Below are 14,967 nucleotides of genomic sequence, written 5' to 3' on the forward strand. Positions count from 1 at the left end.
AAAACTCATGTTCAACGTATGTTGCAACTCATATTCAGATACGAGCTCAAATTATAGCACTAACAAAATAGTCTGTTGGGAGCTTAAGTCTATCATTGTATCTTTGTAATAGGAATATATTTTTATCTGTAGTGGTATTTAAGCGGAAAACCAAAGAAGTGAAAGTAGCTATGTGGACAAAAGATCAATGTTTTATCATTCTCTCAACCTAGTTTATTCTGCTGAGTAAAATTTAGCAATTAAGAGTATTGCCTACATCTTAATTACTTCAGATGTGTCCAGTATCAAGTTCATCTCATTTTTTCACAAGTATTTAACAACAAAAATAACAAGGAAACATTTAATCTATTCAAGATGTATTATTTTTAGTATTAGGCGAGCTCACCATTACTTGCTTTTTTCAACTTGGAGATTAAGTTCTCTAGCTCCTCTTTGGATAGGGAAGAGATAGTTACCTTTTTAAAGAAAAAGAAACACAAAGGCAAGACATTTTATTTTTGCCAGTTCTTTAGTCTTACCATAAACGGCAGTATGTTATGTAGGGCAAAAGCTGTAGAACAAATAAATGTACTCACTTGATTTTCTGGTATTTCTGCTACATCTTTTACACCTGCATTAATATCTTGAACAAAGTAGACCTTTAAAAAGCAAAAGAAAACCAACCTGATTCTATTTATTACTGTGAAGCAAAAAGCTAAGTTCTTCAGTGCTTTCATCATAATGTACATGGCAATAGGAATCCACTGCAAAAGTAGAGATTCTGAGGAAAAAAAATATTTTCCTAAAGTCCGATTCTGAGTCCTCTGCAGAATTTACTGTTCTAGCACATTTTTACAAGATTAAACATGTTAGTAAGAACTAAGCTGTTAATGCTTTCTAGACTGGTAACAGTGACAACTTTACGACTGCAGCAGTGATAAGGCAGATAGGTAGAAGATAAAAAGCCATCTTATGTCATCTTGGAACAGCTGCTGAAACACGCATCCTGTTTGTTCCTTCAGCACTGCCTGCATCTGTCAGCCAAGCTTTCCATGACTCACTGCTAACCTGCATGAAGCTGGCAGGGCTAGGTTAGGAGAGTGCCAGAGGCAAGGAAACATCCACAGCTCCCTTTTAGTTTTGCTTTTCCAGGGCAAAATGAGTGGTTTGGTGGCACCGTGACACTGTTCTTAGAGAAGATTACTGAGAAAAATCCATTCTACATTTTCATTCATAACTAAGAGAACTGAAAAGTTACACAAAACTACAGTGGAAGGGGATATAGCAGACTGGGAGCACAGAATGCGAATTCCATTTCAGATGAACAAGTACACTGCTGCCATGCTGAGCTTACTGCAGTGCCTGCTACCGCTGGGGTTTCCTTATTGCACCGCGGGGGTTGCTATGCACGGCTGTCATGGTTAGGGCCGCACAGCTATGACGAAGTGCTGAGTTTACACTCACCGGCTTTGGCTTCTCTCTTGAATTACATTTTTTTAAATGTTTTTGTAGTTGGTCTTCATACACAGTACTAAAATCGAAAGAGAAAGGAAAAGCAAGTAACACCATTTAGAGTGAGATCTCTGATTTTAAAAAAAGTATTTTGCATATACTTACTGTTTTGGATCAAGAGGGCATGGAATTCTTTTCCTGTCATTTTCGTTCTGGTTAAAAAAGAAAAGTTTTAAAGAACACGTCAGCATGCATTCAGTGTTCCTGTTGTACAAACGCTGCTGAGGAACATCTGTGAATCGCAAAACATCTATTCAGGGGGTTCTGGGAAAACAGCGCAAGATCCGAATACTTCAGCGGATCCCAAACCTGTAACTAACGGCAGCGTCGCTGCTGGTCCGTCCGTGCAGGACCTGGGCGCCCAGGCAGCCCCTTCCCTCCCGCCGGGGACGCGGTACCTCCTGCTGCCCGTGCTCCCCGCAGAAGCGTCTCCCGGGCGCCGGGACCATCTTGCAGAAGCGCCTCTTCCTCTGCACGAAGAAGGCGCACCGCCCCGGCAGCGGGCCTGCTCCCGAGCCGCCGCTGCCTGCCGCGTCCTGCGCCGCCATTTTCTTCCCGCCACACCCCGCGCCCCCGGCGCCATCTTGAGGCCCCTCCTCTGCTGGAGCCGGGCGCCAAACTCAAAGCGCAAGATGGCGGCGGAGCGCCTGTTCAACAGCGAGGTGTGCGTGCAGTTGCGGGGCCAGGGCTGCGAGGAGAGGTGAGCGGCGGGCGGGCTGTAGCTGGGTTTCGTCTCTAGCCGCGTGGGGGTTCAGTTGTCCCTTTTGGAAAAGGTCTTCCTTCGCTCCCTCCCCTCTCCCGGCACTCGCGGACCGTGTTCCTGTTGTGAGGCCGCTGGTGGGGCTGATAAAGGGAAGGGCTCGGGGGGAGCGGGTTTGGAGGTGGGCTGTGGCTTCGGGGTGGCCCTTAAGTGCCCCTTAGAGGGAGCGAAGGAAGAACGGCTGCGGGAACGCCTGAGGGGTGGCGGGGCTGCGCGGGGCTGCGGTCTGTGCCCGCAGCCGTGGGCCTGGAGCTGTGCGGGCCGCGCCGGGCGTTGTTTAGCGCGTCGCCAGGGAGTTGCCGTTACCCCGCGGCCTCCCGCCTCCTCCCGGCCTTGCCGCGGGCCAACGCCGGCCTTCCCGCGGCCTCCGGGGGCGGTTCGGCATGCGGTGTTGCCCGCAGCGCTCGGACAAGCCCGGACATCGCCCTTCGGGCGCGCTGCGGGCGGTTGTGCGCGGGCCGCGCCGCTCAGGGCTCCCTCAGAGAGCGATAGCGCCCGTGCGTGGCCTAACGCTGCTCTTGGGAATGCGCTGGGATATTTTCCGTGAAATGTGTTTAAATGTAGAGAATTTCCGTAAGATAAGTAAGTCTTAACCGCGTTACGCTGTGCGTGCTGGATCTGAGCGGCTCCGGGTTGTCGGCGCCGAGAAGCGCTGAGCGGCTCCGGTAGCGCGGTGTCCCCGGGCCGCTGTGCGGGAGCTGAGCGACGCTGAGCAACAGGTGCTTAAATGGCTGGACTGTGCTTCTGCAACCCTTAGGAAATGTCAGCAGGATTTTGCAAAATTGCCGGTTTTGGAAAAAAAAAGTTCAAAGCTTCTGCATTGCTGTTTAACATTTATGGATAATAAGCAACAAAACTGAAAAAATAAACAAAAAGCCCTGAGCTGACGGGGGACCTGTGGTGATAACTCCTGGGTAGCTCAGAAGCAGTCCTCAGTTCTTGGCGTTTCTGCCAAAATGTTTATATCTGAATGCCGCCCCATTCCTGCGATGTAGCTGTGAACATGCCTTTTGAAGACTGTTTCCTTGATTCGTTAATAAGTTGCACCTTTTTGTACGCAGGAGATTAAATGTTCGCGTGAATATTGAGCTGCTGTCAATTTCTAACCCTGTTCATAAAAAGGTTTGTGAATTAGTTGTATTTGTGTTTTCTGTTGTTTTATTTGTATTTCCTTATATGGTGGGACAAATAGGCGAAGGGAAAGCGGAAAGAGATGTTGGTCTTTTTGTCACTTGAGTTATTTGTGGATCTTCATGAACTTGAAGATTAGAAGTTTCTGGGGACCTTTAGAGGAGCTTAAGGGCATGCCTGGCCTTGGCTCTTATTCCAGGGTGTGGAGCACCAGCAGTCATTGCAGAGTCCTCTCCTTAACTAATGAAAATGACAACTTGTGTGGGTGCAACGTCTTGTTTTGTGTCAGTGTGTGTGCTGCTCTCCTCGAATGCTTGAAATTCATCCAGTGGGGCAGGAAAGAAATAATGTACTAAACTTGCAGTAAAAAAGTCTTTTTTAGGACGACGGCAATAAGATTACTGTTGGGGATTATAAAATCTGTTTTTTGTCTGATTTGTCACTTAAACATCATGGTGTGCAGAAATAAAGTTTATGAGTGGTCATTAGTTGGAGGTAAAGTTAATGAAGAAAGGCTGCTGTGTGAGTGCAGCAATTTATTGTTATTTGTTTAAAGCTTTTGCTAACCGCAGCAGTGCTAATGCTGTGTGAAGAAACAGCGTTTAGCTAAGAACTGTGTGCTGTGTCTCAGCCTTTATGAGCGGCAGCCTTGACAGCCAGTTGCATACATCAGTGATGAGTCTAAGCAGATAACTTCCCGTGCTCAGATCAGTTCATGGGACGTGAAACCAAGCAGGGTTCTTTTCCTTCTCAGCAGGCTGCCTGAGTGGTTGTACGCCATAAGCAGTTTTAGCAGCTAGCTCACGTGTAATTGCTAGGTTTGTTTTTAAAGCTCCAAGAGCTGTGTTATTGTTAGCAGTACCTGAATTACTGAAATGTATTTCGGTTCTGTGTGTGAGCGATGGTCGCACTTCAGTTCCATTGGAGGAGGTGGTCAGTTTCTTGTTTGTTTTCCTTTCTCTCTGTTAGGGCATATTAAATTCTTTATGTAAGTTTGAGCCCCTGGCAAGTACTGAGTTGTATCTGGTGTTCTTTGTGGCCCCAGCTTTGTTACGAAAGACTAACGCTGACAGAGAAGGCAGCTTTTCCAAAACACTGTATAGACGCCAGGGGAGATTTAGGCTGGACATTAGGAAATTCTGCTTTTCTGAAAGAGTGGTCAGGTGCTGGAATGGGCTGCCCAGGGAGGTGGTGGAGTCACCGTCCCTGGAGGTGTTCAAGAAACGTTTAGATGTTGTGTTGAGACATGGCTTAGTGGGGTTATTGGTGGTAGGTGGATGGTTGGACTGGATGATCTTGTAGGTCTTTTCCAACCTAGAAAATAAATAATAAATAAAATAAGCCTGCTTTCTCCTGCTTGCAGTGAGACTGCACCACTAACAGAGAGCCAGAATGAAACAGAGCTCCAAGAAGTCCCCACTGGCCCAGTGCATGACTTGCAGTGAATAAATTAGTTTGTTTTTAAAAGCTAAGCAGCATAATGCTACAATTTTCCTCACGAATTTACGGGATTATGGCAGCATCAATTTTATTTGCTTTACTAAGCTCTGTATTCAAACAGAGACGCTGCTTAGAAGGTGTTTTCTCTAATTGCTAGGAGCGGTGTGACCTGAAAAGCTGGCAGCGATGTGTTTGTGATCAACTGCTCGCTCATAAGTGGGATCTGCACACTCTTTAATGATGAGAGAAAAACAGCAAATCATTTTCTTTGTGTAAAATAAGAAGATGCATAGGATTTTGAAATATTCCTGCTGAAAGTTGAATGATTTTTACCTCATTTATTTTTGTGAGAAATAGTTTTTCTGTTTTTTTTTCCCCACAGTATTATTTAAAACTGAGATTACATTAAACGTTAATGCTCTCTCTCTTCTAAATTAGTTGTCACGATTCTTATCTTACTTCTGGTTAAAAAGTAATAGTGAGTAGGCTGTTTGCAATACTGCTTTACAATATTTGAACGATCCCACAGAGGGGCGTACGGTATTTAAAATCATATTTCACTATCTTGCTTTTCAGGATTTAGCTGTGCGACTGACTGATGATGCTGATCCCTTTTTCCTTTATAACCTTGTCATATCTGAGGAAGATTTTCAAAGGCAAGTGAAGTTGTAATGTTTGTGAATGCTTAGAAATGGCAGTAAAGAATGAAATAAAGTTTCTAGCATTTAAAGATTTATCTTAGAATTTGGGTTCTAGCACTTCTCACTTGTAGGTTGTTGGCAGTATTTTGGCAGTGCTGCTCTCTTTCGCTTGCTTGTGAAACAGCAAAGCACAGGACAGTGAGCGGCTCAGGGTGGTGCAGATGTGACAGAACCCTGACACCGAGGTCCCTGCGCAGCTGCAGTACCGCAGTTTATCTCACTCCCTGCATCTTCTGTTTGCCCAGCTGCTGCTTAGATGTCTGCTGCGTTATATGTTTGTGAACTGTTTTAAGAATGTATTGCAAGGGGAAAGTATGTTTGCATGAACGCGGATTTACAGACTTGAGGCTTTGTCATGTGGGTGTGTGTTTCTTTTTTTTTTTTTTATATTAGTCGGGCACCCGGCACAAACAGTTGAGGTCTTTTTTCCTTTTTTTAAAAAAACCATGTGTGCATGTGATCAGTGAGGCTCTAAGTAAAGCAGTATTTATAAACAGATGTGCAGAATTCAGTATAGCATTATACAGGCATTATACAAGTTAGGGCTTCTGCGTGCACTCCTGCAAGTCTTTGAGTTCACTGCGTCTATGGTGAAGGTGTGCAGTTAGACAGGCAGGTGGGCAGGTGGTGTCTGTAGCGGCTGAGCCTCCCCTCATCTGGGAGCATTGTCCTTTGGTGCTCCATGTGCTTAAGGAGGTCTTGTAGCTGAAGGAGCACTTGTTCTGCCACAGTAACTTTTTTTCCTTCATGCAGCACACTTGCAAGAATTCTTGAAGTTAAAAATATCCTCTGGTGATTATTGTCCAAGACGTGATTGCATTTCTTCAGTGGTCAGGATTGAAAATAACATGCCAGACATTAGTGATGTGATCAGAATTGGTTCTGTCTACTTGTGTAAACAAAATATTTTATTTTTAGGAAATAAATTACATTTCTATATATTGTTGATTTTTTTTTTTCCCTATCTGTTTATGCAGTTTAAAATCCCAGCAAGGTCTCTTGGTGGACTTCTCTGCTTTCCCACAGAAGTTTATAGATCTGCTTCAACAATGCATTCAAGAACAGAACAAAGATATCCCAAGGTAGCTAATAAGAGAGTACCGTATTACTCTGTGTATGTGTTTTGAGCTTGTAAAGTATTTGTCAAATAGACTGAGTCAGCGGAACGGGGGTAATGTAACCTTTCCCTGATGCAGCAACTGGTTGGGCGTCGCTGACAGAGCCTAAATGTTAAGAGCTCTGAGCAGCGGTGTTGCTGCCTGACGCTTGTCTCCTCAGCAGAGTTGAAGCTGGCGAGCTAGCCGATGTGCAGGGACACAGCACCAGCGTGCTGGGAACAATGTTGGAGAGCTCATCTGAACGTAATAATGGACTGAAGTATAAATAAATCATTCTCCTTCACAGGGAAGGCAGAGTAATAAGGCATTCCGACGAGGATTTTCTCTCGCTTTCATTCCAGTGTTCAGATATAAAAATGGGAGGGGGCAGACCTGAGGTGTGCTCCTCTGTGTAGTGAGCTTTGGGTGTGTGGGTGCTGAGGCGGCTCCTGAGGGACGTGCTCTGCAATGCAAACTGAACGAGGTGATGGGACACCTGAAAGTCAGGGCTCTGCTTTCCTTTGGAAAAGGCCCGAACTGGTTTTGGACTCATGAGTCTAAGATGGGCTTCTGAAAATTTTACAGATATACAAGACTTTTCTTTTTTTTTTTTTTTTTTTTTTTTTACATTTCTTGATAAAATGTACAAGGATTCTAGTTGATAATTATTTATAGGAATTAAGTGTCATAGTCCTTTTTAAAACAAACACGTGACAGCCTTTTACTGCATGTATGAAAATGTACTTTATTTGATCTTGTAGGATCTACAAGTAGTTTCAGTAAAAATATGTTAAATGTCGGGTGATTTTTGTTTTCCCCTAGGTTTTTGCTGCAGTTAATTTCTTCAGCATCTGTTCTAGATCACACACCTGTCTCTTTAAATGTAGTGGAGACCAACCCTTTCAAACACCTTACCCATCTCTCTCTAAAATTCCTACCAGGAAATGATGCAGAAGTAAAGAAATTTTTAGCCAGCTGCTTGAAGTGCCTTAAGGTAAAGAGAAGATTGCTGTGGCTGCAACTAGGCCTTGATGCTATGTGTACTTTTAGGCACATTTTTTCAGTTTTAATATGCACAGAGTTGTGTAGTTTGGTTTGTTTTTTTACATCTGTTCACATATGTAATTGCATGCAGCTATCCGGGTGCCTGTTATAAAACGAAGTTGTTCATTTTGCTCTAGCATTGAAAACCTTACATATGCACTCAGCCAAGTGCTATGATTTAAACTAGCAGAAAACCAGGTGTTTGTTTTACATATGCACGTACTGTTCAGCTGTTGGACGCTTCAGTGTTTGGTGCTTTATAATCTTGTGCTGATTACCAGATCAACTGCAAAAGTGACAGTTTGTAAGCTTTCTGCCTCTTCTGCAGCTGGGTGTAGGAAATCACATGTGTGCATGTATAATTGGGAGGCTTTACAGGCTTCAGAGGGCTAGTGGCTCTAAATAGCAGATTAGAATTACAATATTGATGTAGTTGATAGCGTGCTAAGTCTTAATACAAAATTAATGATCTCCTAGTGTGACTGTTGTCTCTTTCATAGCCTGGTATTTGCCTCACTCATTGTGCTGTCATGTTGATGGCCACCTAATAAGTCATTTTAACAAATTAAATTTCCAATATTTCAGTTGATCTATTACTAATGGAACTTCTTTGTAAATAAATCTTTCTAATAAGATTCTGTTCCCTTACAGAGGCTTCATTAAAAGATAATGCAGGATATTTTCCTCGCCTTTTTCTTTTAAATGTACATATTATATCTTATTCAGTACGAATTTTGTTTCATAAGATGCTGTTTCCACAAATACTGTGTCTAAGCAACCACATACCTATTGTACACTGATGAAGTGGAAGCTAGATACTGGTGTTTTGGGAACTAAGAATTTGTCTTGATATCAATTCATACACAGGAAGACAAAATGACACTGGAAGAAAAACTTAGAAAAACTGAAGAGGATTTTACCAGACAACTGAGCTACACTCAACAGGTAGTGTACGTTTTTAACTTTCTGTGTATTCTCTGAATGGGTAGAAATCTTTAGATTTGCAAGAACTTTGAAACTGAGATAAATAAATGAGAAGTCTTCGAGACTATGGTGCTCTACTTCTTGATACTTTATTTTATTTTTTTAATAGTCAGCCCAATGGTGGTTCTGCATTTATGCTTTGAGAGGATGATGATAGCTATGGGTCGAGCTCCAGAAGTATCACGGTAGCTTTTTTGACCAACATGAAACAGAAAAAAAAAATCCATTACAACTCCTATCATGGAGACTTTTTTGTAATGGAATACTTGCTTACTTCATCTTTGCAGTTTCTGTGCAATTGGGGCTACTAGACTGTTTATTGAATTGGAATGGAGATTTACAAATTGAAAAGATAATTCTGAAGACCTTGGTTTTTTTCCTCCCTCTCTGTGAGAGCAGTTTGTGTTTAAAACTTGTACAAGATACGGTGCTAGGGAACAGCAGCAGACTGTTTTATCACTCCTACACTGGACAAAAATAGAATTGAAAATGAAGATTATTTTTAAGGTCAAAAAGCTGCAGCCGAGCTTTTCAGTACCTTGCTTTTCTGATCAAAGAATGAATGGATGCTTTGGCTCCTTCTGGTGAAATACAGACTTTTAAGAAGTAACAGTAAAGAAGCGTTTGGTATTTAATGAAATGCTGCGTTTTTAAAACCCATGCTATGTTTTTTAAAACCCTGAATGGTTGTCTGACTTGAACAGAGCTTGGCGGAGAAGAGCCGAGAACTAGACAAACTGAAAAATGAATGGACATCATACACTGCAGCTCTAACAAGCAAACACACGCAAGAGCTGACAGCTGAAAAGGAAAGAGCTCTCCAGGTATGTCAGTGGAAAAGAATTAAAAGTATTCTTACATGAATAGTTTCTTAGCTTAATTTCAGTTTCACTGAATGACCTTTGTTTTGCTTCTCGTTATAGGCACAAACTCAGTACCAACAACAGCACGAACAACAGAAAAAGGAATTGGAAAGTTTGCATCAGAGAAGTATTCAGCAGTTGCAGAATAGACTCTCAGAACTTGAGGTCATCAATAAAGATCTAACAGAAAGGAGATACAAAGGAGACTCTACAGTCAGAGAACTGAAAGCAAAGCTTTCTGGAGTTGAAGACGTATGGCTTATTAATTTCCCTAACCAAGATGGCTGTTATTAGAGTAGTAAGGCTGCCTGCCTATGCTTGTAATAGAAAATACAGCATATTAAGTTTGGCTTTTCTTCATTCTACTTTATGCTTAACTATAATTTATATACATCTTTTTACATTTGCTTGCTTTTGTTTTTTCGAAGAAAAAAAACCAATTCCTTCCCAACGTTCTAGGAATGTCAAAGGGCGAAGCAGGAGGTGGTGTCACTGCGGCGGGAGAACACCACTCTGGATGCTGAATGTCACGAAAAAGAGAAACTCATTAACCAGCTCCAGACACGGGTTGCTGTTCTGGAGCAAGAGATCAAAGACAAAGATCAACTGGTTATTAGAACAAAAGAAGTGCTAGATGCGACGCAAGAACAAAAGGTTCAAGTTTTGGAATCATTTCTAAAGCTCTGTAGAACCTTGTTAACTGAGGTCTCTAAAGGTTACCTGATAACCAGATTTTATTAGTGCAGCAAGGAAGTTTTCAAATGTGGTTAAAGATGCTGAATTAATTTATGGCATCAAAAGTATACTGGATGCATTCTGATGAAGTCAGCTACTGTTGTAGTACGTGGTGGTACTTCTTGTAAAAGGGTGAACTGAGAGATCCCTACGTAATTTAACCAAAAAATCAAGGACTGATTGGAGAAGAGTTGCTCAGATTCTATTTAGAATTCTAAGCAGTGTACATTCCATCTCTTTATCATTATAAAACATTTATAATTCTTCTATAGGTGATACTGGAGGAGAATACAGAAAAAAAACAAAGTCATATTGAAAAGCTTGAGACAACAATTAAGTCGCTGTCAGCTGAACTTCTTAAGGTTTGTTGGAACGTGCCGTTAGCTTTATGTCATCTTGCATTTTCAGGAGTTCTTCTGAAAATACTCTTTTTTTGTAGGCTAATGAAATTATCAAGAAGTTACAAGGAGATCTGAAAACCCTAATGAGTAAATTGAAATTGAAAAATACAGTAACAATTCAACAAGAGAAACTATTAGCAGAAAAAGAAGAGAGACTTCAAAAAGAACAGAGGGAATTGCAGGAGACTGGACAATCTCTTCGAATGAAAGAGCAGGAGGTACTGTGACAGCTTAACCCTGCATCCTGCACGTGTTACTGCATGTAGCGTAGTTGGTTGCTTTTGTTTTTAAAACCCTTAAAGTATTTGTTAACAGCAGTGAAGTCTTAATTTTTTTTACATAGAATTTACTCTTATGTAGTTAATACATTTCACTTATTCATGTTAAACTGACTTGTAAGAGACATTCATCCACGTGAAGAAAATGAAAATCATATTGTTGGGGGTACAAAGCAACACACCAAATGAACCGATAGGCTTCAGAAGGTATATTCATGGGAAAATTTGTGATGGTGGCAAGAACAGTAACAGAGTGAACTTCTTCCTGCTTAGGGCCCATCCCTTATTTAATCATGGAAAAATGAAGGTCAGAAAGGCCTCTGGCCGCAGTCCAGCTAGAAACAGATTATTTTAAAAGAATTATCATACTGCTTTTGCATAAAATTGAGTTCTAACTTTTCTAAGTAATTCTAGAATTTCTCTGATCCTTCCCTTCTTATTTATATGATATTTTTTCTTGAGTTTTTAATGAGTACTCCACTTCTTGATGGTTTCATAATTGGTATGGCGATATTGCAGGTTTGCAAGTTACAAGAACAGCTAGAAACTACAATACAGAAACTGGAAGAAAGTAAGCAGTTATTGAAAACCAATGAAAACGGTAGGTTTATACTATTTTATCTGTAAAATGATATAATGATTAAGCTGCTACTGAATATTAATGGAAGGCAACTGTACTGCTCTGTCTGTTTGCTTTCTTGCGAAGAGCTGCACTTCCCCTGTGCTGTCACTTCTCAGTGAGGAAGGGCTTGACCTTTTTTCATCTCTTTAGTAATCACGTGGTTAAACAAACAACTGAATGAAGTTCAGATGGTAAAGAAGATGGAGACTCCCAGCAGCACACACGGTGCTGTTAGAACTGCCTTGTCACCTCACAGCATGGTAAGATACAAGTATAGATTACAGTCATTATTTCTTGAAATGCGTGGCCTAAAAAAGCTTTTTTTCTTTTAACCCTGTAGTGGTAGTTAGTTTGTTTTGCTGTTATGACATAATGCCCCCTTTGGTGCTGAGGTGCTGGCCCTGTGGGTTACCTTTGAAGCTCTTATTAAAATTTATCTAACCATGCTAGAACTAGCTTTGATAACATAAAGCATGGGATGAAAACAAAACAAACTCTCAGTATTTGTGTTGTGAGGTTAACTTACATACTAATGATCTTTGTCTGGATTTAAAAGTGAAGTTTACTCTTAGGTTTGGATACTCCTATTAGAAAGACTTAGAAATGTGAAAATACAACGTTAAAAAAAGCTCAGACTACTTTTGTTAAGAATGATGGCTTAGTGGCTCCTGTGCTTTTTTGTCCCCGAGTGTACAGGTGTCTGCTTCACTTAGCAATTAACGAGTTTCTTACTTAGTAATGGAAGGGTATATTCAAGCGAAGATGTCTGACTTATAGATATATGCCTTGTAACTGATTAATATATTACTTCTTTTAGCATAAGCTAAAATAGCAGCATGAGTTAAAATAGCACATTTTTTCCAACTTTTAAAAAGCTACCATTTTCCTTAAGAACAGACTCTTGGAAAAGGTTTGTTTTCCCTCCCATTAAAAGGACTAACCTGGTTTAAGCGCTAACTTTGCAAATGTGGCTACTTGTTACGTTTGGAATTCTAAATCTGTACAGCAAATGCATTTCAGTGTTCTTCTCCTTTACGGATGTATTCTAGTTCTCTTCATTAATGTATTCTTTCTCTGCAGCTTGACCGACCTTCCTTTCCCAGCTCAGGAATCAATCATCCCATTTCTCCCTTCTATGCCTTCCAGAAGTTTGCAGAACCAGCACGTAACAAAAATACCAGCCCCCACTGTCTAGCACCAAAGGTGGGCATTTGGATTTTCCTGCTTGACTAAGAATCTAACAGCGTAAAGTATCAAAGCTTAATCTTATGAATCTTTCTCAAAATGCATAAATATTTACCGTATATCCTGGCACTGCTTAATAGGGATGATATGCTGACTACTGGTCAGCATGCTTTTCTGTCTTCCTGTTCAAGGTACAGAAAAATGAATCCTTGAGAAGCCCACTCTGAGTAGCAGCTGCTGGTGCACCACTGCATCTGGAGCAGCTCTATTTAACCTGCGCCTCTTTTGTTTCTGCAGATTCAATTTAACTCACAGGTTTCAAAAATAGATCAGCATTCAGATGTTCAGCCAGCGACTGCTGCAACTGGCCATCCATCAAATAAGGAAAAGTAAGCATCATCCACTGCATTTTTAGCTGCTTTTTTCCTCTTTCATAAAGCCCTTTGTCTTCTGTGGTTATCTGGAATTGCACCAAACACCTCCACTACCAAGCTTGTTACGTGAGCTGCTTTTCTCCAATACATTTATGAATTTTAAGTTGTGGCCAACTTACTGCTCACTAAGCTTTTGTAAGCAGCAACTGAATACTGTTGCTTTCAGGAGGAGGTGTCCCACAGCAGTTCGTCCCTTCTGGTGACAAGTCTGAGGCTACCAGGTGAACAGTCAGACCATTAGTTGTAGATTGTTTTCATTTACTCGGTCATAGTTAATAGCTGAATGACAAAGTTCATAGGAACTGTAGTTCTACCTCAGGTTGTTTTTTGTTGAATGAGCTTCTATCCACAGTTGCTGTTAACATGCTGCTAAATGAGCTTTGTTTTATTTCTAGTGGTGATAATTTGGGGCTGGAATCCAAGTATTTCAAGAAAAAAGAAGACAGCATTCCTTTACGAGGGCTTAGTCAAAATACACTTAACTCAGGTATGTTTGGAAATAGCTAAACGAGACCTTACTTGAAATGCACTTCAAGGGCAGTAACAGTTACAGTTCTGTGAACGCTATCCTGTTTCTGCTCTTCTACAGAGTACTTGAAACCCTACGTATCAAAAGTCCAGCCATCACCACCAGCTGCAGTGACAACAGCCTCAGCTTATTTTCCAGGATAGTAGCCGGGGATATTAAGAATTGTCTTTTAACTGTTTGGGGGATCTAAATATGTCCTATATTGACATTAGTATCACGGTCAACTGACAATTTTGTCTGAATTGATTTTCTTTGAGAAAGATATCTTATCTGGATGCCTTTTCAGCTGATTCAGAAAAGATAAAGCTTAAGGCAGCCTCAGCCCTAATGGTAACACCACTGGACTTGAGTCACTGAGTTAAGTGCTGGATTTTCTCCTGGCCTGTATCTTCCAGAAAACCCAAGTAAGTGACACTGACTTCTTTTGTTCTAGCATTTGACAAGTGTGACTCTCTAACGAAGTGTATTCTGTGGTATTCCCTGATAGGGAACATGATTCCTTATGAATGCTTTCCTCTAGTTCTTTCGGAGAAAGGATGCTGCAGATAGATTTCCAGCACTTTCTGGGTTATGTTTATTTTAATAACGGTCAAGCTTGTAATTCAGCATGACTCCTTCCTCTCTTAAAGAGTTTTAATTTTGAAACCTTTTGTAATTTGAATTGCATATAGATTTACAAATGATGTAATGGAAGATCCTAAATGATTTCACTGAAGGTATAAAACTATGGTATAAGATCACAGCCCGGGTTGCCCTAATTTCTTACCCATCTATCAGTATTACATTTGGACAACCAAGCATCAAATACTATAGAACAATGCGTCTGAACATTGTAGCAGATGAACTAAAGCTATCCTGCATTTACTAATCCTACTTTACAAATGTAATACTGCACAGAAACTTTCTTAAGATACTCAAATTGCAGTGGACTGAATCTGTTCAGCACATTCTACTATCTGGGTTCAAATCCTAGAATCATGTTACAATTTCATTCTTAAATAGGGCGGGCAAGTACTTGGAACATCAGAAATACACTTTTATTTCAGACACTGTCTACATCTGTTTTTAAAGATAATTCATACCTCAGATATTTAACTGCAGCTGAGGACTGTATATTTAAGTAAGTGGTTTGTTTTGCAGTGCAAAATATGTATATTTGTTTATAATCAGCACCATGTTTACATGTATCCACTCGTTTTGAAATATTAAACGTTTATCAAAAACTCTGAAAAGTAACGTTTTAAGAGTGCTAAGTTACCATTTCCAGTACTG

The 14,967-nt window shown here is 40.9% G+C and overlaps 3 protein-coding genes across 6 annotated transcripts in view; 2 read left to right on the plus strand and 1 right to left on the minus strand.

Moving 5' to 3' along the window:
• TRMT13 (tRNA methyltransferase 13 homolog) overlaps positions 1–2,133 on the minus strand; it is a 6,599-nt gene extending 4,466 nt beyond the window's left edge. Inside the window, exons 1-5 of one of the 2 annotated variants that reach the window (XM_021404501.1) lie at positions 1,801–2,133; positions 1,597–1,643; positions 1,444–1,517; positions 576–638; positions 386–455 (exon numbers count right to left, since the gene is read on the minus strand). In XM_021404501.1, the coding sequence (XP_021260176.1) occupies positions 386–455; positions 576–638; positions 1,444–1,517; positions 1,597–1,643; positions 1,801–2,039 (493 nt within the window). In that variant the 5' untranslated portion in view covers positions 2,040–2,133. The remainder of the gene's footprint in view (positions 1–385; positions 456–575; positions 639–1,443; positions 1,518–1,596; positions 1,644–1,800) is intronic. The other variant, XM_021404502.1, reaches the window with a different exon arrangement.
• Positions 1–6,534, plus strand: part of LRRC39 (leucine rich repeat containing 39) — a 20,685-nt gene extending 14,151 nt beyond the window's left edge. Inside the window, exons 9-10 of one of the 2 annotated variants that reach the window (XR_002441082.1) lie at positions 5,399–5,478; positions 6,501–6,534. The gene's annotated coding sequence lies outside the window, so the exon portion shown is untranslated. Of the gene's footprint in view, positions 1–3,312; positions 3,332–5,398; positions 5,479–6,500 lie in introns of those variants that run through there. The other variant, XM_021404514.1, reaches the window with a different exon arrangement.
• On the plus strand, positions 2,061–14,927 carry SASS6 (SAS-6 centriolar assembly protein). Of its 2 annotated transcripts, XM_021404495.1 has the most exons (17): positions 2,061–2,191; positions 3,313–3,373; positions 5,399–5,478; positions 6,501–6,605; positions 7,443–7,614; positions 8,532–8,609; positions 9,353–9,472; positions 9,572–9,763; positions 9,971–10,165; positions 10,519–10,608; positions 10,686–10,865; positions 11,445–11,526; positions 11,698–11,807; positions 12,628–12,750; positions 13,030–13,121; positions 13,562–13,653; positions 13,756–14,927. In XM_021404495.1, exons 1-17 carry the CDS (start codon positions 2,124–2,126, stop codon positions 13,836–13,838), a joined length of 1,923 nt encoding a protein of 640 aa, XP_021260170.1. In that variant the 5' UTR covers positions 2,061–2,123; the 3' UTR covers positions 13,839–14,927. The 2 variants fall into 2 exon arrangements, with proteins under 2 accessions (XP_021260170.1, XP_021260171.1); XM_021404496.1 differs by lacking the exon at positions 3,313–3,373.

Source organism: Numida meleagris, chromosome 7 (assembly GCF_002078875.1).
Source record: "Numida meleagris isolate 19003 breed g44 Domestic line chromosome 7, NumMel1.0, whole genome shotgun sequence".
In the NCBI taxonomy this organism is placed as follows: Eukaryota; Metazoa; Chordata; class Aves; order Galliformes; family Numididae; genus Numida; species Numida meleagris.